This window comes from Rhinopithecus roxellana, chromosome 11 (assembly GCF_007565055.1).
Source record: "Rhinopithecus roxellana isolate Shanxi Qingling chromosome 11, ASM756505v1, whole genome shotgun sequence".
Taxonomy (NCBI): Eukaryota; Metazoa; Chordata; class Mammalia; order Primates; family Cercopithecidae; genus Rhinopithecus; species Rhinopithecus roxellana.
In genome coordinates, this window is record NC_044559.1 from 133,989,035 (window position 1) to 134,012,446 (window position 23,412).

General features: G+C 55.4%; 2 protein-coding genes across 2 annotated transcripts in view; one reads left to right on the forward strand and one right to left on the reverse strand.

Annotated features, from left to right (window-relative positions):
• CDH23 (cadherin related 23) overlaps positions 1-23,412 on the reverse strand; it is a 427,857-nt gene that overhangs the window by 82,106 nt on the left and 322,339 nt on the right. The window contains exons 27-32 of the mRNA XM_030941290.1: positions 23,165-23,278; positions 19,722-19,870; positions 8,262-8,322; positions 6,867-7,015; positions 2,091-2,226; positions 24-412 (exon numbers count right to left, since the gene is read on the reverse strand). Coding sequence (XP_030797150.1) covers positions 24-412; positions 2,091-2,226; positions 6,867-7,015; positions 8,262-8,322; positions 19,722-19,870; positions 23,165-23,278 — 998 coding nt within the window. The remainder of the gene's footprint in view (positions 1-23; positions 413-2,090; positions 2,227-6,866; positions 7,016-8,261; positions 8,323-19,721; positions 19,871-23,164; positions 23,279-23,412) is intronic.
• Positions 12,274-20,833, forward strand: C11H10orf105 (chromosome 11 C10orf105 homolog). Its single transcript, XM_010373047.2, has 2 exons — positions 12,274-12,935; positions 16,204-20,833. Exon 2 carries the CDS (start codon positions 16,209-16,211, stop codon positions 16,608-16,610), a length of 402 nt encoding a protein of 133 aa, XP_010371349.1. The 5' UTR covers positions 12,274-12,935; positions 16,204-16,208; the 3' UTR covers positions 16,611-20,833.

Consider the following 23,412-nt stretch of genomic DNA (forward strand, 5'->3'; position numbering starts at 1 on the left):
TGCTCCCTGCCCCAGCCCCTCACCGTGATGGCATCTATCTTGAAGAGGGCTTTGGCCTGGGTGCTGGTATAGGCGTCGAAGCGGTACGTGATCTGGTTGAGGTTGTCGATGGAGTAGGCTTGGACCCGCACAATCTCAGTACCCAGTGCCAGATTCTCCAGGATGGCAACCTCGTACGAGGCGTTGGAGAACTGCACGGCCTCATCCAGCTCGTTGAGCAGAGTGATGTAGACACTGCAGAAGCCCTGGTTGAAGGGCAGGGCCTGGTCAGTGGCCGACACGTTCATCATGTAGCTGGTCTTGGTCTCGTAGTCCAAGTAATCCACGGTGATGATAAGCCCTGTGCTCTCGTCAATCTCAAACTTCCCCTCTGCGCCCGACAGGATGCGGTAGTTCACCAGGCCACCATCCCCTACAGGAGGACACAGAGACTGTGCAGTCGCAGAGAGAACTGAGTAGGGCTGTGCTGTGGCTTCTCAAGCTGCCACACCCATACCCTCTGGGTGGCTCACCCAGCATGGGCTGCCCCACCTCTGTGGGAGGGATCATCCCCAGAGATGAGGCAGAGGATGGGTTAAAGTCAATGTGGATGGCAAGATCTAGCATGCACTGTTGAGCCTTCCTCTGGGGCTTGGCCTTGGCACTAGAGATATGACAGAGGGAATTGGGTCTGCTCCTGGAGCCTCAAAATTCAAGCTCATGTACCTCCCTTTGACATCTGGACATACAAGGGTTAGGGAAATGAAGGATCTCCTGTCGTGGAGGCTTTGATCTAGAAAGCATCCTCACAGGTGGCCAAGCCTTGGTTTGGTCCCTTTGACAGAAGGGCTTCAGTGTCAGGAACACCTTCCCCCATCGTCCCCACTCCCTACGCCCCAAATTCCTGTGCCTTGAAACAAACCATTCAATCAGGAGCTAGAGCTGGCATTCCAAAACTGAGGTTCACAGACCTCAAGGGGAGGTCAGGGAAGGGAGTGGTCATCAAACCACTCTGGGAATCCAAGACTTCCTTGGAATTACTTGGGGACTCTGACTGGATGTGCATTTTCTGGGGAGGGGATCCCTGACATAGAAAAGGCCATGAACCATGCGGCCATAGCCGCATATGTGCCCTAAACTCTCCTAACGTGCCTGAGACTCCGCCTGAGAATCTGCAGCCATTTCTTCCTCCACCCCATCCCATGCGTGCCACGGATAATCTGAGGATGCTGAGAGAGGGGTTTCGAGCCACCAGAGTAGCTGACATTCTCCCTCCACCCCATCCCATGCATGCCACAGATAATCTGAGGATGCTGAGAGAGGGGTTAGGGGCCACCAGAGTAGCTGACATTCTCCCTCCGCCCCATCCCATGCATGCCACAGATAATCTGAGGATGCTGAGAGAGGGGTTAGGGGCCACCTGAGTAGCTGACACGAAGGATGAGCAGCTCAGGGAGCCTCTCTGGGGGATAGTGGGTCCCCAGAAAATGCTCCTTTTCAGTCATATCGCTGACAGAGGCACAGGCCAGACAGCCCAGGCCGCACAGAGGGCCACAGAGACCCGGCATGCTTCCCCTTCATTTTGCGATGCCGGCTGTGGCTCTGGGGCTTGGGTCCTTGGCAAGGTTCAGGCTGCCTTCAGGCTACTGCCCTGTAGCACAGGAAGGCACTGTCCCTTGCACGGGGTCAGGGGAGCTGGGTGTGCTAGGCCCTGAGCTGGTCCTGGAGGGCATGGAGGGGCTAGAGGAGCAGGCCAGGCCACAGCCAGCTTTCTGATGGGTCCTTTTTACCCCTCCCAGCTCTGCTCAGCCCCTCTCCAAAGGCTAGTGGGAGCTGCTGGGTCCTGGGATGATGGAGCTGGACTTCTCAAGCTTGTGGCCTCTCCTCTGTCCACCCAGTGGTTAGGACAACTCTCTCTGATTCCAACCCTCTCAGGCCAGGGCATCTGGTGGGAAGTGATCAAGACCATCCCAGCAGCCCCTCTCTGGCCTAGACATGGCTAAATGGGGAGCCTGAAGCATCAAGGATAACCGTTTCGAAGGAGGGGCTGGGTGAGCCGGGGAGGTTTGCTCTGAGCAATGGGACCCCCAGCTTCCTCCTGCCAGCCTCACCAGAGTCTCGGTCTGTGGCTCGGACCACGATGACTGATGTTCCAATGCCCGCAGTCTCTCGAAGCCCCAGACGGCTGTACTGCTGCTGTGTGAACACGGGGGCCTCATCGTTGACATCCTCCACGTACACAATCACCTGTGGGAGCCAGGCCGGGGTGCAAGGTCAGGGAGGGGTGGAGGCTCAGAAGCCCAGGGCTTGGCCCGCTGTGGCCAGCTAATGTGGTCACTGCTCTCTTGGGCCTGCTATGAGCTCCCTCTGGGACCCCGGGCCTGTCTGGTGTGTCACTGTGTCCTACCACCTTGCACAGCACCTGGCGCGTGGCAGATGCTCAAACATTACTTGTTTTGGAATGAACTTCATCTTGCTCTTGGCTCTTTGACTAACGCTGTGGGAACGTCTGACTAATTAGTGACTCTTTGGGGCCACCCGTTTCCCAGCTATGAAGTGGTAATATTAAGATAATAATTCACACTCCATGCCACTCCTAAGGTTGTTATGAAGACAAAATGAGCCAGGGCGTGCAAAAGTTCTCGAAAAAATTCAAAGTGATCACAATCAAATATCAAAATATATCTTGGAGAATACAGGTTAAAATACAATGGCAGTTGTTGTAGAGAATGTCAGTGCTCAGCACTCTTTATGATTCTTGTGCACCTTCTCACAGCCAGCACCCAGCCCCTAGGGCTCTTTGGGGAGGACCAACCCCACCTCACTGCACCCACACCCGGGCTGCTGGAAACCAGCCCAGTGAGCAGAAATGCCTGGGAACTTCCGTCCCTTAGGGCAGCCCTGAGCCAATGATTGATGGGCTTGGACAGCAAAGACTCCACCTTCCTTGGCCCTGTTTGGGGCAGTGAGGGGATGCTTTAGGGCTCCCTGGGGGATGGAGGCCTAGCTCCCTCCATGCCACTTTGCTGGCTGTTTTTCCTTTCTGGTCGCACCCTCTTCCACCATTTCCTGTGGGGGCTTCTTACACATTACTTTCACACCAATCCTTGTCTCAGGGTTTGCTTCTGAGGCCCCCACCCAACGCAGTGGCTGTTTCTGAATTGTGCAATTACACATCATTTTCCTCACCACTTAACAGCACTTTCTAAGTCCTCTTTATGAATGTGTGCATTGTACATCATGAATATAATACAGTTTAAAAGGTGTTTATGGAGGTCAGGCATGGTGGCTCTTGCCTGTAATCCCATAAATGTGGGAGGCTGAGGTGGGGGGATCTCTTGAGCCCAGGAATTTGAGACCAGCCTGGGCAACATAGTAAGACTCTGTCTTTGCAAAAAATACAAAAAAAATTAGCCAGGAGTGACAGCACACACCTGGAGTCCCAGCTACTAGGGAGGCGGAGGCAGGAGGATTGCTTGAGCCCAGGAGTTTGAGACCAGACTGGGCAACATAGTGAGACTCTGTCTTTAAAAAAAATTAGCCGGGGGTGGTGACATGCATCTGTAATCCCAGCTGCTAGGAAGGCTAAGGCAGGAGGATTGCTGGAGCCCAGGAGTTTTTAGCTTTTAGCTCTTTGCTCTATGCTGTGGTGAGCTGGCCCCAGAACAGGAGAGGCACCCTCTTCCCAGCCAAACAGAGCCAGGGCCGGTAGGAACTTGCCAGCAAAGTGGAGAGGGGAGCAAATAGGGAAGGGGCTGTGACTCTCCATACAGACTTTGCATGTGGTGACCAGCACTAAGGGAGGGGCCGGCAGCATGTGCAGCAGAGGCATGTGTGTCTGGCACCTGGTCACGCCTCTGGGATCAGCCCTGCTTTCTCTTTGGGGATTAGCTGGGAATCAGCCGGAGAGAAGTGACACAGCTTCTGGCTGGTAGAAGCCAAAAACAGCAGCCTGACCAGTGGAGGACTCCAGGCTGGGGAGGGTGGCAGGGCTGGGGGCGAAGAGACATATGGGGGTCAAAGTTTCTCTGCATCGCTGCTCCTAGGGTTCTCACAGCTCTGCTGTGTCATTAGAATTTTCATGTCCAGACACCCAGAACCCACTATGCAAACTAACGCGTCCACTCCAGAGCGCAGCTGTTCACAGGCTGGAAACTTCTAAATTTGGCTTCACCCAGAATTTGGCTGGGGAAGATCCTGGGTAGGGTGGGTGCGGGGGGAATTTGCATGGATGAATTTCGGGAACTCTTTCTGTAAACAGAAACTAACCACTCCTCTTTCAAAACTGTGGGCCTTACCCTTCCTGAATCTACTTGTCCAAATGACCTTGACTCCAAGAGTTGTGAGGAAAAAACAGGGCCGGGCTGACAGTACAATGACAAGATGAGAGAGGTGGCACGGAGCTGGGGTGTGGCCTGTCCTCCATGAGTCTGGCTACATGCCACCATCCTCTGGTTGGTTTCAGCCTTGTTTTTAGCAGCAGAGACAGGAGGAGGCAAGATGGCTTGCGAACTTGAGAGGCACAGATGTACAGGAAGCAGAGGTCTGTCAGGTTCTTGCTGAGCAAGTGGGAGCTACTGGGCTTCCTGGAGAACCAGACCTGCTTTCTGTCCAGTGCTGTGCCTGTCCAGTGCTGTGCCCGTGCAGTGCTGTGCCTCAGTGTCCCCATCTGTAAAATGGGGTGTTAGTGGTTAGGAGGACAGGGAGAGGAGGTGTGCGTAGGCATGTGTGTGTGTTTGAGTGTGTATGTGCCGTGTACACCCTGAGACACCCAGTCTCTATGGGGACTGTCTCACTCTGCACTCCCTGGCCCCTCACTGGGGCTGTCCCCAGTCTCTGAGGCAGGAACTGGAGGATGTGGATGGTTCCTGCAAGCTGTCTCTCCCCTGCTGCTGGGAAAATGAATCCAGCGGAAAGCCAGAGTCCTCACATTGCTTGCAGGAAGGTCCCCAGCTCTCCCAGGTCTCACAGGTGTGGAGGCTGTGTACTACAGTGCCACCAAGTCCCTGCCCCGGGGCCAGCCCCCAAATTCTCACCTTAAAATTACCCTGAGGGATGAGGCAGTAGTTTCCGACTGGGCTCTGAAGAGGCTTGTGTGAGGCAGTGGGGTATAGCGGTTAAGGGGACAGGCTTGAGCTGGCTGCCGCGGCATGAAGCCTGGCTCCACCCTTACCACTGTGTGACCCTGAACAAGTCGGCGAATTCCTCTTTGCCTCAATCATGTTATCTGTAAAATGGAGGTATTAACAGTGCCAACTTCATAGGGCTATTATGAGGGTTACAGAGGTTAAAGTACACGAGGCATTTAGAAAAATATCGGGCACATGTGAGGGTTTATTATTCCTCAGGGTTCACGGGGACAGGGGCAGGAGGTAAGTAGCTGAGTGGGTGTGGCTCTGGGAGCCCCACCCCTGCACTGATCGTCACAGCCTGGCTTCGATCTGTTTTACACCGTACCCTGGGATGCTGCATATCATTTTGTTTAAACAGAAGGTTTGTGGCTAAAAGAGGTTTGCAGCCACGATGCTGAGGCATTGATGGGAGCAGATCCTGGAGGCAGGCGCCCACCACACCTCGGGGAGGGAGTGGGGAGCGAGGGCCACATGGAGGGCTGTGTTAGGAAGCCTGAAGTTTAGAGACCCAACCCCAGCTTCGCTGACATCCGTCACTCTGTGGCCTGAAGTGGGCCCCACACGAGGCAGGCTCTGATGAGGGCGTACTGACCAGCCCACGAATGAGACTCACAGTTATGCAGGCCAGCATGGCTGTGTGCATGTCCAGGTCACTGTGTCTGAGTCTCTGTCATCAGGGCCCTGTAAGAACCAGGGGATCTGACCCCCTCAGCCATTTCCACAGGGCAGGTCTCACTCAGGGCAGTTGCAAAGACCCAGGTGTCTTCCCAGCACTTCCTGGGGCAAAGCCTTGGGGGTGTCAGCAGGAGCTGGGTCAGGGCTGAGTCACCCGCCCCAGCACAGCCCCTGTGCAGTCAGACCCATCGTGTTTGTGATCGTGAGTACCCGGTGACCACTGCTCATTGTTTCCAGCCTGGGGGAAGCAGGGGTGGAGACGGGGCTGAGAAGAGGAGCGGGGCGCTCAGTTCTGAGTGAAAGTCCCTGCTTGCTCCGCCTGACTCTTCCCATCTCCCTCCTACTCCTAATGTCCCGGGTCTGACTCACTGGTTTAGGGGAAGGGGCTGGGGGTGGCTGAGTGTGCAGGGGTGGGGGTGAGATGGCCTTGAGAGGTCATCTCAGTCATCCCCCTGCTGGTAGTAGTGCACATAACACAACCAGTGGGAGCATCTGTGTGTAGGTTTTCAGCCATTCGGGAGGACTAAGGCTGATTTGATTTTGGCTGCACAGGTGAGGCTGGGCAGAAAAGAATACATTTGATGAGGCAGCTGGGAGAGGTGACTGGAATATGTTAGGGTCACTTTCACTGGAAAGGGCACTGAACTTGGATTCAGAAGACGGGGGCTCCAGTCCTGATTCTATCACTAGCAACTTCTCTGTGCCTCAGTTTTCTCATCTGTAAAATGAGGTTGGCATCTGTACCTCCAAGATCACCCATGTGAGATTTCCTTGACTTACCCTAGAGAGCTCTGTGGATATAGCGGTTAGTACAGTAAGGATACCTCTTTCATCCCTTAGGACAGACATCATTATCACTGACTCCTTTCCACAGCTGGAGGAACAGACTCAGAGCAAAATGACAAGTCCAAGTCCCAGGCTGGGCACCTGTCACCGAACCCTTAGCCCCAGATGTCATTCAGCTCCTAAACCTGGTGGTGGCCCTGCCCACACCCAGGCACCAACTAATGGGCTTCTCTGTTCTAGCGGCGGGCTTGGCCCCGTCCTGAGGTCAGCACCCCAGCCTGCCCCTAGACTCACCCTGACGGAGCTCCGCATGGGGCCCAGGTCGTGGTTGTAGGCCTCCACTATCAGCATGTGGGATGAGTTCCGCTCTCGGTCCAGGGGCCGGGGCCCTCGCATCAGGAGCCCATTGCTGACATGGATTCGGAAGTTGTTGCCATGGTTACCTGGGTGGAGGGACAGACCCCCTGGAATACCGGCCCTGCCCAGAAGTCTCCTGCTGTGCCGGCCTGCCATGGTTGGGGGCAGAAGTTCACCTGCTCCCTCTTTGTGAGGAGGATGGGGGTCTTCTGGGACACGGAAGTCACAGTGGAGAGGAAGCTGGAGGACTCTGTGAGGTGGCGCAAGGCAGATAGGCCATCCCCAGAGTGGTTCTCCTGCTCCAGGAAGGCCTGCAGCTCTTTCCTGAAAGCCTTCATCTTGGTGCTGATGGTCCCCAGCAGGTGGGGCTCCTGCTGGTCCCCCTCGCCCTGCTCCTACACCCACAGATGTGGGCGGTGTGAGGCCTTTTTAATAGTTCAGAAGAAGCTGGGGCACTCCAAAAACAGGGACCGAAACCAAATTCTCCGTGGGTGGTTGAATCCAGGATTTAGTGGACATCTCAGCGCTGGTCCAGCACTCATTCCCCTATCTTTTGGGCACAGCACCCTGATTTTCCTTTGGGGATCCACTCTTTTCTACTCTCAGTCCATAACATTTGTGGGCAGTGACTTTACCCCTGATTTGAGAAGTGGGAGGATTAGCACACTTTATTCCCTGGCCATAGTGATTGGTTCAGGGATGGGCACCAGATTCTGGTTGGACCACTGAGACCCAGTTCCTGGGGAGTGTGCTGCTGGGGGCTGTCCTGGTCTCTGGGCCCTATCTGTCAGGGCCATAGCTCTGGGAAGCTCTGCAGGACACCAGGGACTTCAGGAATACGGCAATTAAAAGCTACCTGGGGGTGCGGTGGTTCACGCCTGTAATCCCAGCACTTTGGGAGGCTGAGGCAGGCGGATCATGAGGTCAGGAGATTGAGGCCATCCTGGCTAACACGGTGAAACCCCGTCTCTACTAAAAGTACAAAAAATTACAGGCACGCGCCTGTAGTCCCAGCTACTTGGGAAGCTGAGGCACAAGAATCGCTGGAACCCGGGAGGTGGAGGTTGCAGTGAGCAGAAATGACGCCACTGCACTCCAGCCTGGGTGACAGAGGGAGACTCCGTCTTAAAAACAAATAATCAAAAAAGCTGCTCCCTCACCCACCTTGTGTGAATAAGGAGAATGTCCCTGTTTCCTCCCTCTGGCCTTGCCCCATGTGTACAGCCCTGGGGGTTTTCTTGGCTTCATCTCTCAGACCTTTGGAAGCCTAGAGAAGCTCTGCCCTCGCCCAGGCAGGAGGGTGGCCCCCCATCCTAGGGCAGCCTCACTTACCATGGAGGATGCGGTACCACACACGCCCAAACTCGCCTTCATCCGCGTCTGTGGCTTTCAGCTGAGGGAGAATGAGACATGAGTTACTTCTTGAATGCCACCCAGCAGGGAGATAAGAGGTTTTTAGACCCCCTTTCCTTCCCTTCACGCATCCTACCCCATCCTGCCAAAACCAGCGGTCTCCCACAGAGGCTGGGGGTGTGGGAGACAAGGGGACGTGTGTGTCTTTCTGATCCCCATGAGGATGTCCAACCGCTGAAGGCCCCTGTGGCCCTGTCCAGGGCCAGCTCTGCCTCTGATCCTCCTTCAGGTTCACAGGGAGGACGGGGGAGCAGGTGAAAGATGGCACTGCAGCTCGCTGGGTCAAGGCTCTCTCAGGCTGTCCCATCCCTCCACATCCCTACCTGGCAGCCTTTCAGAGCCCAGGAACCTCTCCCAGGGTGGCTGGACAACAGGGTTGCTTCTTGCCTGCATTTCCTTGGCCCGAAGCTATTCTGGCCACACTGGGTCCCAGCCAGCACTGTGCACTGTAAAGGTCACTTCGTGGAAGCCCAGGAGCCCTCCTCCCACGTGAGTGCTCCATGTTCATTCACACGCACCATCACCCCAGGCTAGCTTCAGATCGGCCCGCATGGCTGCACCTCAGGCTTATGTGTTTATGTGTTGCCTCTGGTGGGCTTGTGTGTGGGGGGGATGTTGTTGTCACTCTGAGACACTGCCTAGTGCTCAGCCCTTTTTACAAGGAGTCCAGCCTCAAGGCTTCTGGCAGAACCATAGCTGACCCCAACGTGAGTCCTGTCAAGCCAACAACTGAATACCTACTTTACCCACTGTCCACCCAAAACAAGTGGAGAACAACCCCCCACTCTCCCAGGGCAGTGCAGGAAGAGGCTGGAACCTCCCATGACATGTCGTCCTGTCGGATCTGTGGTGAATTGCTTTGTAAAACCCTAGGCTCTCCCACTTCTTCTGGGTCTACCCCTCCTTGTCTCACCACCTCTCACTTCAGCCCTGTGGTGTGCACGGGAGTTGCCATTTTCTTCCTGACCCTGCCAAGATGGTCAGAGGGGATTGGTCCAGGACCAGGTGCCTGATCAAAGCTCAGCCAATTGCATCCTTCTCTGGGATTGTTGACCTTGGGCCCAGAGAGATTGAGTCAGTCTTTCTAGCAGTAAAATGTGGGAATATCAACAGCCCCTCTCTTGCACACCCCTGGGCCCCACCTCCCACCACTCTCTCCTCTTAACTGCCCTAGCACACTGGTCTCCTGGCTGTTTCTTGAACACCAAGTGTGTGCTGGCCTCATGGCTTCTGCCCTGGCTGTTTCCTGGCAAGCTCTCCCTCCAGATATTTGCATGTTCATGCCCTCATCTCCTTTAGGTCTTTATTCAAATATCTTCTCCTAAGACCCTCCTTGTGCACTGCATATGAAATTATAGCCCCCACTCCAATGTCCTGGCCTTCCCTACCCTCAGTCACCCTCTGATACATGCTATCTTTGTTTATTGCCTATATCCCCACAGGAAGAAAGGGCTTTGTGCACTGTGATATCCCTGGTCTCTGGAACAACAATCCTGGCACACAGTAGGGTCAAACATGTGAATGACTTCGAAGCAGAGCTCCAGGGAGAGGAACTAGGCTGACACTCAGTGAGCACAAATGAAGGACACATACAACACTCAGCCCTGGTTTGCATCCCTGGGCCCAGCTATTCCAGGAGCCCATCTCTGCCTCGCTCCCTGTTTGATTTTTCCTTTGATTCTGTGGGGTATCCCAGTGTTGCTCCAGTACACTTCTCCTTCTGCCTAGATTATTATTAATTTTTTGTAGAGACAGGGTCTTGCTATATTGCCGAGGCTGGTCTCGAACTCCTGAGCTCAAGCAATCCTCCCGCCTTGGCTTTTCCCAAAGTGCTGGGATTACAGGTGTGAGCCACCATGTCTGGCCCTGCCTAAGATAATATAGAATGGATTTTCTTTCTTGCCACCCAAAGCCCTAATGCAGGGTTTCCTATCTTTGCTCACTGGACAAACCTGCAGAGAAGATGGGGATGGGTTCCTGCTAGCAAAGATCAAGAAAACAGTGAGGGTGGGATTGGCTGAAGGCTTCCAAAGCAGGGAGCTGGGTTTGGAAGGATGGTGGAAACCTGGCTTAGCAGAGAGAGGTGGGAGGAACATTTGTGCTGGGAAACAGTGTGAGTTGAAGTAGAGGCAGCTAGGGAGGCTGAGGAAGGAACTGGGACCCCAGTCTGGAGTGAAGGGCTCATGCAGGGACAGCAGAGGGCTGTGGTTGGAAGAGTGGAATGACAGCCTCAATCAGCAGCACTGAGGCCCTGGAGCCTCCACAGGACGGTGAACACAGACATGGTGGTATGGAGGGAGAGCAAGGAGCCTGCAGCAGGCGCTGGCCTGGTCCGGCTCGATGCACACCCGGACGCTGCTGTAAGCATGTCTGAGGATTCTGATGAGCATGTTGACGGTGGGGAGGAGGACCGGTACACTGGAGCAAAAAGAGCAAGGGCTCTGGGTCAGGCACACCCAAGCATGAATTTAGGATTTGTCACTTACTCTCTATGGCACCATGGATAAGTACTTTAGCCCCCTTGAACCTCAGTTTCCTCATCTTTAGACTGGGCACAATGATGACCAACCTTGCAGGGTTGAGAGGAAGATCAGAAGTCATCCTGCAAAGCATCTTGGCTGGTGCCTAGCATGGGGATGTGTGGTAAAGGTTGACATGAGTGATGCCACCTTCTCCAGGGAGCCCTCTTGATTTATGCCAGAGCTGGGGATGGCTGGGTTGCCCCTTGCCTTACAGTTCTTTCTCTCCCCATTCCCTGAGAAATCTTAGGAGCTGGCAGGTGGAGGGAATGTAACAGGGTGCTTCAATTGTCCAGATCTGGAAGGGCTCAGGACTGGGAAGAGAGCCACGTTGCCCAGAGCATGCCCTTGCGTGTCTATCCATGGTGAGATTTCCTTGACGCCTCCCTGCTCCAGCAGCCTGCACCACCCTGGAAGCTTTGCCTTCTGCCATCTCAGGAGGAACGGGGGCCACAGATGAAGTGTTCAGTTGGTTTTAGAAGAGGAAGTTAAGGAAAATGAGGGCAGTGAAGGCTGTGATGGGAGGGGCAGGAATCCCTGGGCATTGGGAACACCTTTGGGCTGGATGCTTTGCCTACACTGGATGCCTACTGCCTGCCCCTGCCCACCCGGCACAGGGAAAACACCAAGTCCCCCACCACTCCCTTGCTGGGTGCCTCTGGGCAGGTCACACCTCTTTGGGCCTCAGTTTGGTCATCTGAGAGAAGACGGGGCTCTTCTCTCAGAAGAGGAGTTAGATGACCCTTGAGGACCTCTCCAGCCCTAACAGCCCATAGGAAAGCTCCTGTCCATCTTGGGGTTGGCAGACAGTGCCTCCTTTTGTGGGCAAGGGCAGGAGGGAAGAGCTAAAAACCATAAACTGGGGCTCCAAAAAAGGGAATGGGTCCGAGGCTCAGGTCTTGGACAGAGCCATGACTCCCGTCTTGAGTTGCACTTCTGGGAGCTTGGTAGGTCCCTGGTGGGGAAGCTGCGGAAGATTTGGGCTCCTAAGCAGGCGGATGGTTGCCAGGGAAGCTCTGGCTTCTGGGGAGAAAGAAGGCTGGGGGAGGGAAGTGTGTGTCTGTGTTTGTGTGTGTGTTTGTGTGTGTGTCTGTGTTTGTGTGTGTGTGTGTTTGTGTGTGTGTGTGTTTGTGTGTGTGTTTGTGTGTGTGTGTTTGTGTGTGTCTGTGTGTGTGTCTGTGTGTTTGTGTGTGTCTGTGTTTGTGTGTGTGTGTGTTTGTGTCTGTGTGTGTGTGTGTTTGTGTGTGTTTGTGTGTGTCTGTGTTTGTGTGTGTGTGTGGTTTGGAAAGAGCCTCCGGGGAAGGTCTCCTGTGGCTCACCCACACTGTGGGGAGCATGGCCTTCGCAGTCCCTCACTCCTATGCTTTCTGCCCTGGGATCCCCCTGACCTTTGAAGATGCCCCTCACCCCTCGCTTCTGTAGCCAGACACCTTCAAAGGAAAGGTGCTTTTCTAGAAGCCGAGGGAAAAGCCTGGAAGAAGTGGGGCCCAGGGACGCTGCAAGAGGGGCCTCAGGGGCTGCCAAGGCCCAGCACTCTGCCTGCTCCCCTCCCGCCACGGCTGGTAACCTCTCTCCCGGGTAACCTGGTGGCTGGCAGCCACAGAATAGCGACCCGCTGGCTGCCGCCGACCATACCATTCAAACTTCCAGCAGGGGAAGGTGAGCGCCATGGGGCCACAGAGGCAGTAAAGCCCTCCCTCTGCGTCTTCCCAGAGTCCCCCACCCCTGAGAAGGCTCCAAGGAGACAGGCTGGAGCGAGGAGGTGGGAAGGCGGGGGGGGGGCACCCCAGAGTCTCTGGACAGCTCCCCTCTCCTTCTTCCCAATTTGCCATCCCTTCTCCCTTAGCTATCCCCTCCCCCAAGGCAGAGCCCGAACTCTTCCAGACAAAGCCAGGTCCAGCTGGGGAGTGACGGGGAGGCCACTCTGCTGGCCAAGCTGACCGAGGGCTGCAGGGCACAGCAGAGCCTGGGCAGGGCTGGGGTCACAGGCACTGCCCAGGGCTCTTCGGGCCTCCCTTCCACAGCTGAGAAGACGTCTCCACGGAGCTCGGGACAGCTGGGGTCTGGCTCTGAGGTGAGTGCTTGGGGGACTGCAGGAGAAGGCTTGGAGAGGGAAGTGTGGTGGAGACCCTTGCTGAGGGACTCCTGGGAGAATGTGAGGGTGTGTTCAGACCTAGGCAGTCCTCTGGTTCTGTAGAGAGTGGAAACAAGGCCCAGTAAGGGGTAGGGACCAGCCCGAGGCCACACATCGGTCTTCTCTGCCCACAGCAGGTCCTGCTCTGTGGACTCCAAGGGAAGAGGAGGTTTCTATACTGAGCTTGCAGGGATATGTCCAGAGCAGGGCCTGCTGGTGTACCCTGGCTCCAGTGGGAAGGGAGTGGCTTCAACTGCCCTCCAGATGATTCCTGGCCTTGGTCCGGGCAAGGCGTCCGCTCCCAGCACTAGCTGGCCTTTGCTGGTTGGTCAGTAGAGGGTGTCAAGGGGCCTGGCATCTGGACTTGCCTCGTGCTCCAGGAAGGGTGTCGTGTTGTTTTCAAGCACTTAGGATCGTTGCCACAGGAACTACTCAGATGCTAATTACAACTCCACTTAACTTTTTTTTTTTTTTTTTTTTTTTTTTTTGAGACAGAGTGTTGCTCTGTCACTCAGGCTGTAGCACAGTGGCATGAATCTAGCTCACTGTAGCCTCAAACTTTTGGGTTCAAATGATCCTTCTGCCTTAGCCTCCTGAGTAGCTGGGGCCACAGGCACATACCACAACATCTGGCTAATTAAAAAAAAATTTTTTTTTGTTAGAAATGAGGTCTCACTATGTTGCCCAGGCTGTTCTCAAACTCCTGGGCTCAAGTGAACCTCCTGCCTCGGCCTCCCAAAGTACTGGGATTACAGGTGTGAGCCAACATGCCTGGCTCACTTATTTTTTTATTAAAGCAGGTCCCAAGGCCTGAAGCCTAGATCCTCTTTGCTAACCCAATAGGGTCTCCAGATTCCTTTGAAGGCCTTGAAATAACATTAGAACTAGTAGGATTGAGGCATTCCCTGTTTCAGGCTGCCGTTTTCTTATTCCCGGCCAAGCATCGAGAAGAGCGGGATGGCTGATTTTCTCCCCACGAGAGTGGGCAGTGAGCACACCCCGTCCCTCCTCCCTGCTCAGACTCAAGGAAAGACCAACCCATGCACAGCTGCCCCGCCAGAGTGCTCTCTAGGCCTGATGCCGCAAAGGCGGAGGCCCTGGGCAGCTAGACGCGCATCACACTTTCCAGCTGGGCGCTGGGAGGGGTCGTTTTCTGCCTGTAAGTGCTGGGAGGCGTTGTGGTGGGGAGTGGGTGGGAGGTGGGGTGCTCTGCATGCCCTCAGTCGACGGGGCACGGGGAGCCAGGAGTGAGGTCCTGCGACTGCTGGTGAGTGCCTGGGGTAGGGACAGGAATCCCTCGGGTGGGGGACTAGGTGGCCCGCTTCCCTCCCCGCTACCTGTGGCAGGGCTTCTCTGAGCGTGACCTGACGCCTTTCCTCCTCCTGAGCTTCCGTGCTAGAAACTCAACTGCTCTCTAAGCTGCTAGTTGGGAAGGAGGAAAATCTGCTATCCCCCACCCTCAGGAAAAGGAAAGACCCCCAAGGTCAAAGGGAAATCATGACTTTTTATCAGAAACCCTGGGATTGCTTGTCCACGTCAGTAGAATTTAAAGATCACACATGCTGACCTGCAAGCTGGACGCCCTCTGCTTATGTGTTTGGTTTGGCCTATGTAGTGTTTCAAATATTTGAAAATTCGTTTCACATTATTTTGAAATCAAGTTTATTTGGCTTTTGCTGTGTTCTCCCCCACCCCACCTCTCTTCTTCCTTGCCTTCTACAAGTTTAAATTAGCTGCCAACATTTAAACATCTAGAATGTTTGCCTTAAAAAAATCCAGATTTCTGGCTTCTCTTGGGAAATTGACAGAGCTGACCATACTGGGCCTGCACTCTGGCATTGGCACCGTCGGTCTGGGCTGAGGCCCCTCCACTTCCTCGAGAGGGCCCAGTCAGTGGTCTCCAGGTGGCGCTGCTCATCTGTACCCTCTGGCCATGGTTATCTGCTGACCAGGCTCTGTGAGCATTTTTATCACCCCAGACATATTGAGCTAAAAGCTCAGCCTGGTTTTCCATCGACAAGGACTATCTGCTGCACTGCATCTAATGGGATGATCTTCAGTGGGAACGGAAATGCCCTGTCAGGTGCATGATGTCCCTGGGGGGTTTCCAGCCCCTCTTGTCAACTCCTTGTGGGTATATTTCCCACCTGTTCCCAGAGCAGTTAACTAAGCTCAGAAAGGATTAGGGGCCAGAGGCGTGGCAAGGCCGTGGGGGCCAGGAGTCAGGAGACCTGCTTCTGGCCTTTACTTGGCCACTGGCTCACAATATGGTCTTGGCCTTCCCACCACCAAGCTGCCCCACCCCACCCTGCTGTGACCCACAATGCAGCCAGCCAAGCCTTCCCAAGGAGTGAGCTCTGGCTTGTCACTCCCCACCTCTAAAACTTTCACTGGCTCCCTAATGCCAAATCCCCTCTTTGGACCTCAGTTTCCCACCTGTCATGGGAGCAAGTTGGACTGCATTGGGAAGCAGCCACAGGAATCCCCACAGAGCCAGGCAGGTGAAATAAGGTGTGTGGTGGGCCTGTGGGGGAGTGTGGGGAGTGGGAGGTCAGTGCCCTGTCTACAGGGGGCAGCGGCTGCTCAACCCCAGACACAGGGATGAGGCAGGAGCATGGGCCAGTGCCAGTGGTGAAATTCTGACATTTCAAGGGAGTTCAGGCACCCAGATATTTTTGTGAAATCTGTTATTATTTTGAAAATACTCACAATTAAATTGATAAAAACACAGCAAGGACCCAGTGGTCCTTGGGCCCTGTGGGCCCCCAGTTTGCAGCTTCGGCATTAGATAACTGCTAGGGACCCTGGCAGCTGCAGCCTCTTGCCATCCATAACTCGCTCCTGGCCACAGAGCAAGTTATTGACGGAGTTGGTCCCAAGTTTCCAGGCCTAAGACCCTGTGATGATTCACGAGGATTGATTTGAAAAGGCGGACAGGCACTGCCCTCTTGTCTCCATGTCAGATGGGCAGGGGGTGGAGCAGGAAGAGGGCTTGAGCTTGGGCCCAGCTCCATCACTGCTCAGCTGTGTGTTCGCTTAGACTTGTCATGTCTCTGGACCTCGCTGTCCTAACCTGTGATGTGGCTATGATGCCGTCCAGTTTAACAGTGCCTCACCCCATCCATGTTCCTTAGGTAAGTCTCCCCTGCACCCGCTGCCCTGGGTCCAGCTGATCTGGCTTTGAGCTTCTGTCCTGTTGCTGTTGCAGGAGCCATGAGCACAGAGGGCCCCAGCCTCAACAGCTCCCCAGCCATCAGCCCCCTCGCCTTTCTCTCAGCTCCCGTTACTCCTGGGACCCTTGCAGAGGCAACTGACCCCCTCCCCATGCTCATTGCCCTGGCCTGCATCTTCCTCCTGCTGGCCACCTGTCTGCTGTTCATGACGCTCTGCAAGCCGGCCGCGCTGGACCCGAGCCGCCGCAGGGTTCGCGAGTGCATGCCCCACCACCCCGGGAGCCCCAGTGAGCCCCAGCTCCGGCTCTGGAAGCGCCTGGGCTCCCTGCGCCTCTCCCTGCACAGCTTCCGCGGTGGCTGGCCCACCGCCCCTCGACGGCCCCTGCCGGGCCCCGACGACCACCACGGCCACTGTGATTGCACGGAGTCTACCAAGATGTGACGGGGTGTCCACACACATGCCCCCACACTCCCAAGGTCTACCTGTAGATCCTCCTGCTTCAGAGACTGGTGCTGCAGGCTGCAGGAAGACAGTGGCCCAAGCAGCCTGGGCCACACACTCACTCCTGAAGCTCCTTGCATGCCCAGGCCAGTGCCCTTCCCTAAAGATCCTCAGAAGAGCACCTTCCTCTCTGCAGACCCCCTAGCTGCTGCTTGATGAAAGACTTCTGGTCAAGAGATGAGCACTCGTGGTCATCTGGGCCTTTGGCCTGAGGCTCCACAGGGTACAACCTGGGGCTTGTAACCACCTCCTAGAAGCAGCACCCTCGCTCGCCACAGAAGCCTTGCCCTCCACGTGCCAAAGCCCAGCTTGCAGAAGTTGCCAAATGGCAAAGGTTTTCTTTAGCCAAGTGAAATGCTCAGCCTACACCGGGGCCAAGGCACTGTCCTGCCATCTGTGCTGGCCCAGTGCTGGGGCAAAACCTCGGGGCTCCCTTCCTTGGGTTTCCTGGATGCTGCCAGCATCTGCCTGGTGCTGCCTGTGGGAGCAGCTGCCTCCCTCCTGGTGGATCAGATGCCTGGGTGCCGGCTGGGAGGAGGAGCAAGCGGGGCTCTCCAAGTACGGTCTTGGCAGCCATCTTGGTGGCCCCTCTTGAGGGCACCCACGTTGGGATCGATCAGGAAGGGACTGAGGATAAACAAGGAGGCTCCCTTCAGAGGCCAGAGTGGGTGCTGTGACAGAGTGGCAAGAGGCAGGGCACTTCCAGCAGCTGGAGGTGATGCCACCTGGGCTTGGAGGAGGACAGCTCACAGCAGCTCCACACCTCACCTAGGGAAAGCAGCGGCCTCCTTGAGGGTGGAATGGTCCAGATCTCTTCAGGACAGCTGTGGGGTCTCAGGTGGGGTCTCAGGTCCGGCCCACACTAGCGATGCTATCTATGGTTTTGGTGAGTGCTTTGCTGACTACCTGTCAAAGCAGTCCCACCCCAGGATGGGCGTCTCAGAATCCCAAACCCTTGACCTCTCACCCCAACACCAGGGTTAAACACTTTGGTCAGGTCCTAAATTTGAAGGGTGGGCAGAGGGAGGACTTGGGCTGCCCAGCTCCTGTCCCAGTCAGCTGGCCAGGATCCCATCACAAAGCTGCCCCACCCCCATCCTGCTGTGACCCACAGCTCAGCCAGCCAAGTCTTCCCAAGGAGTGAGCTCTGGCTTGCCACTCCCCAGCTCCAAAACCTTCACTGGCTCCCTAGTGCCAAATGGACATAGCCAAAGCTCCTCAGCCCAGTGTGCAGTGCCCCCTGGGAGCTGGCTCTAGTGAATCTTTCTAGCCTCATCTTGATCCAAAACTCCAAGAAAACTGAACAACCTGTCACCCACTAACTGTGACTTATGCTTCACACACACCCACTCCGTGAAGCCCTCCTGCCTGGAGCTGCCCCTACTGTCTCCTACCTCTCTTGGGGAGGACAAGGAACATTCTCTTGGCAGTGTGGGTCCTTCTTGTCTATGTTTTCTCTTTCCTACCAGCTTGGGAGCTTGTCCAGCCCCTCACTTGAACTCCCCAGTTCTGTGCACAGAAGTATGAGGTTTCTGTGTACAGAGTGAAGAGTGGCCCAGCCTGGGGGTGTCCCCACCCTCTGAGGCAGGAGTCCTGGTGGGAGCCGGCACAACACAGAGCCTCATCTTCCCTCAGATGCCCCTAGAAAGATTTCTCTCCAAGCAGGCCCTATTGGAGAAGCCCACTGATCCTTCCAAGTCAATCTGATCTCAAAAAGTGAGTCCAACTTCACAAGAAACTTACTTAGAGGACCTTGGAGAAGTCATCCTGAGACTCTGCATTTCTCCCTGAGAAATGGGAGAAATCAGCGCTGCCCTGTATTAACTCGCTGGCTCTAGGATTTCAGTACGAGTAGTATTGTGTAAATAGAAACCAAGTCTTTGGGTTTAGAAAGTGGGGCAGGCCTCCTCCCTAAGGGTTTTGTTCCTTTCTCCCTTCTGGCTCAGTAACCTCTTCCTGGTTTGCTTCCCTTGGGGCCTCCCTGCACATCCCAGGCTGGATTCAGCCTGTAGCCATCCACCCCACCAGCAGGCCCTGCTGGCCACTAGGCACTCTCTCCCTGGAGGTTGGGGTAGGGGGTGAGGCTGCCCTGAGGCCTGAAGAAGGAAAAGCCCAGGAGGGGGAGGTGCCCTCAATTGGGTTTCAGGTACCAGGCCAGGGGGTTATGCTCCAAGTCCTTATAAGCTGAGGCCCTGATCGAGAGAACCCTCTCCTTCCTCCCTCTGGAGCTAGCCACCACACTCTCGAAAATCCCCAGGGCTTTCTGGGCTCTCTGTGTTTCTGGGAGTCAGCTCCCTGCTCCCCAGCCCTTTCCTGCCCTCCTCCTGGTCCCGATGCAGGGAGGGGAGCACTGCCAGCCTCCCACGCTTCTGTCCCTCCTAAGCCCAGGAGGCTGCCCCAGTGGGCAGGCCCAGATTCGCTGTTTGGCTCAGCCTCCGAGTAGGAAATCCCATAGCTGGTAAAGAGACTCATTCATTCCGGTCCTCCCTCCCCACCCAGCAACTGAGGCCTCTGGGCAGAGGTTGGGGGGGGCACCCAAATAGTTTTCAGGGTCCTCCCCTCTCTCCCTCTGAGTCTTGGAGCTGTTGTGCCTGCTCCCTGGGCAAAGGAGCCCTTTCTTCTTGTGCCTGTTTACTTCCCAAGAGGGGAGCCTCGGCCAAGGGCTCTGTGAAAGCGGCTCTGTTCTGGGCCTTGCTGGGCCCTGGCTCTCTCCTCAACTCCTTTCCGGGAAATTGTGACATCTCCTTCTCCCCGCTACACTGAAAGGCCCTTCTGGGTGGGGCAGGAGATACGGAGGGGGAGGCCAAGGCTTCCTTCTGTTTGTGGGGAGCCAGAGCCCTATCCTCAGCTCTGCAACCTGGGGGCCCTGACTCCCTGGGAAGGGAGGGGGCCTGGGTTCCCCTTTCCCCACAGCACCTTCCAGAGCAGCAGACCCACCCTCGGCCCCTACTTGCTTCCGTCTCTGGTGCCACTGAGCATGTGCCCTCAGGGCTGTGTGTGGCCCCGCCTCCTCCAGCCCACCACCTGCCCCAGAAGCCACGGGCCACCTGCCTGCACAATGCTGTGGCCTTCGGGGATGTCCTCGGGGACGCTGGCCTCATAGCTGCTCTGCAGAAAGATGGGCCGGTTGTCATTCACGTCCAGGACAGTGACGAACACAGTGGCTGTGCCTGTGTGCCGCTTCCCTACAGGGCCGTTGTCTGTGGGAGTTGAAGGAAGACAGGTGTTAGCAGCTGCCTGAGAGAGGGACACGCTTCCTGCGCCTTTGCACACTCCTGGGCACCAGCCAGAGAGGTGCCCTGTTCCACCCCATCTGCCCTAGCCTTTGCAAGGGATAACTTCCTTTTTAGCTTAGGAATAACACTAACAGTATCTAATACTTAGGTAACACCATGTGCCAGCCATTCTTCTAACCCATTCAGTCCTCACAGCAACCCACGAAGCAGGCACTTTACTGTCATCCCCATTTTACGGAGGCGGTAACCGAGGCACTCGAGTGGATTGAATGATGGCTCCCAAAAAACAGACCCATGTTAAATCCCTGGGAACCTGTGAAGGTTAATTTATTTGGGAAAAAAGGCCTTTGAAAATGTAATTATGGTAAGGATTTTGAGAAGTGATCATCCTGGGCGATGTGGGTGGCCCATAAACCCAATGGCAAGTGTCCTTATGAGAGAAAGGCAGAGGGAGATTTGAGACAGAGAGGAGGAGGCCACATGCAGATGGAGGCAGAGGCTGGAGTTACACTGCCACAAGCCACCGAATGCCTAGCAACTCCAGAAACTGGGAGAGTCTAGGACTGATTCTCCCTAGAGCCTTTGGAAGACGCATGACCCTGCCAACACCTTAATTTCTAACTTCTGGCCTTGACAACCAGGAGAGAATACACTTCTGCTGTTTTAAGTTTGTGGTAGTTTGTTGTGGCAAATTTAGGATGCAGATACAGGTACTAAGAGCAAAAAGCCAACTGCTGTCAGGGACTGGCGGGTACAGCACCCGGGTCAAACACCTGGATGGGCCCCTGCTCGAGGGGCAGCTGTCCTCTACCCCAGTCCACAGCTGACAGGCAGAATGTGGGCCCAGGGACACCAGATCTTCTGATTTCTCATGAGAGATTGAACATCTGAGCTTTTAAATAAAATCTCCTGATCTTTAAATGTTCACAACTAATGGTCATTTTTATAAAATATTGGATAGGTCAAACAAACATCCCCTCCGCATTCAGGGACATGGGTTTTGCTTGGGATCTAAGCCTAAGGTACCCGGAGACTGTGTCCGTCCAGTTCCCAGCAGGAACCTCCCAGGGCTGGGAGGTGGTGAGGATGGGGCACTCACTCAGCCCCAGGGAAGCTCTTGAGTTGTCCTCCCTGGAGGAAGGAGCTTGTAACCAGCGCTGCACGTCCAGACAAGAGTAGTCACCCCAGCGGGGAGTGCAGGCAGCTGGAGTAGCCTGGAGGCCTAGGTTGACTCCAAGCTTCTTCCCCAGGCCAGCTGACCATATGTGGCTGTGCTATTGCTCACTGGAGGTAGGTCTTCTCACCCTCCGAAGCTCCTCTCCAGACTAGCCTCCCACCACCCTTGGGGGCTGGCTTATTGCTCTGGCTGGGACTGGTATGTGTGGGGGAGGCTCCCTGGAAGGCTGGCGGAAGCCCTCTCCTCCTGCCAGCCAATGCCCAATGTGAAGGCTGGACTCAGGGGTGATAACAAGTCTCCAGAGGGTGGGTGGCCATCCCAAGAGGGGAGGAGAGCAGGGCAGAGGGCAGAGGCATCTGGGCATGGGCAGGCTGGGAAGGGATGGATGGTTGGAAAGAGTGAGGCCCAGAGAATTCATTCCCTTCTTACTCAGCTACTGCAAACTTCCTGCGAGGACCAGGGGCACCTGGCGGCACAGGCTTCATCCTACCACTCCTCCCCTCTGGGGCCCTCAAGGGTTCCCTGCTGCCCAGAGACCGAAGACTAAACTTCTTGGCCAATGTTTAGGCCTCCACACATGGCCTTGCCTGGTCACAGCCTCCCCTTCCCCAGTGTGGGCCACTCCATGGGCCAGCTGCAGTGTATGCACATGTGCTGATGCACACAGGGCGCTTTCCCACCTCCAGGCTCTTGCATGGGCTGGTGTCCCTGCCTGAAATGCCCTCCCTGCTTCTTCGTGTACTGAAACCTTATATGGCCTCCAAGGCTGCAGTGGGCACCCCTTGTTTTTGTCCATGAGCACTGCCCTGTGCTCCCCTGGGAAGGCCATGTCCTGAATGTCTCCCTGTGGACCCTCCCTTCCAGGCTCTGAGGCCTGGAATGCTGGGTAGGTAGGACTGCCCCCAGCTCCAAGGATGGGCATGTGACTTAGGCCTAAGTAATCAGCACATCTCACTTCCCTGGCCACATGGAGGGGCTCAGGAATGGGCACTGGGGCAGAATGGATCTATCTAGAGCTGATCTGAGGGCTTCTGCCAGGGAGGGGAAAGAGACAAGTGCTGTCTTCCCTGCTGCTGCACTTGAACCTGAGAATGTGCACGGGTGAGGCTGGGGCAATGACCTGCCACCATGTGAGCTGAAGAATAACACCAACTGATACGGTTCGGCTTTGTGTCCCCACCCAGATCTCAACTTGAATTATATTCCCATAATTTCCACGTGTTGTGGGAGGGAGCCAGTGGGAGATAATTGAATCATGGGGGCAGTTTCCCCTATACTGTACTCGTGGGAGTGAATAAGTCTCATGAGATCTGATGGTTTTGTCAGGGGTTTCTGCTTTTGCATCTTCCTCATTCTCTCTTTGCCTGCTGCCATCCGTGTAAGACGGGACTTGCTCCTCCTTGCCTTCTGCCATGATTGTGAAGTCTCCCCAACCACGTGGAACTGTAAGTCCCATTAAACCCTTTTTCCTGTATAAATTACCCAGTCTTGGGTATGTCTTTATCAGCAGCGTGAAAACAGACTAATACATCAACACATAGGAGGCAGCGCCAGCCAATGCAGAGACTGAAGCCTGAGGTGTCACCTGAGTCCTGAATCCAGTCATACCGGAAGCTCCATCTCCCAGTGGACTGATTTTGTGAGCCCATATTGCTGAAGTTAGTTTATTCTATTTTAAAATTTGCAGCTGAAAGGGTCCTAACTCACTCAAAGGCACTCCCAGATGTCGATTCCTCCAGGAAGCCTCCCATGACCTCTCCCCTCCGTGTCTGCACCACTGCCCGATACTCTTATGTCATCCTTTCCCCTTCCTGCTGGCTTGCCTGGATTTGCAGTGATTTGTCCACACGTGGGTCTCCCATGCAGCTCCTACCTTACCATCCTAAAGTCTCGCATGTAGCACCACACAGGGAGCCTCATGCCTGGCAAGTGCTCAGTAATGTTTGGTGAATATCTGGTGGCCCTTTCTCCACTGGCACCTGGGCAGAGTTCAGCCTTTAGCAAAAGGCCGGCTCCTGGGAGGCACTCAGTGTGAACTCTGCCCAGATCACTGTGTTGGTGGGTGAGGGGCTGGTGCATACCGATGGCCTCCAGGATGAGCATGTAGGCAGCTGTGGTCTCCCGGTCCAGGCTCACCACGGTTCTCACAACGGCATCGCGGTAACCCACGCTGAACTTCCCATCCACGTTGCCACCTGTGGGTGAAGGACAGGAAGCTTCCGGCTGGGAAACAGAGCTCCCTGGCAGGAGAAGCGGGGGCTCTGCTCCTGAGCTGGGACCTGCCCTGGTGAGTTCAGGAGTGGGAGACTGCTGCCGATTCAGCCCTGCC

Coding starts and splice junctions, on each gene's coding strand:
- C11H10orf105 (XM_010373047.2), top strand. CDS start 16,209: ATGAGCACAGAGGGCCCCAGCCTCAACAGCTCCCCAGCCATCAGCCCC.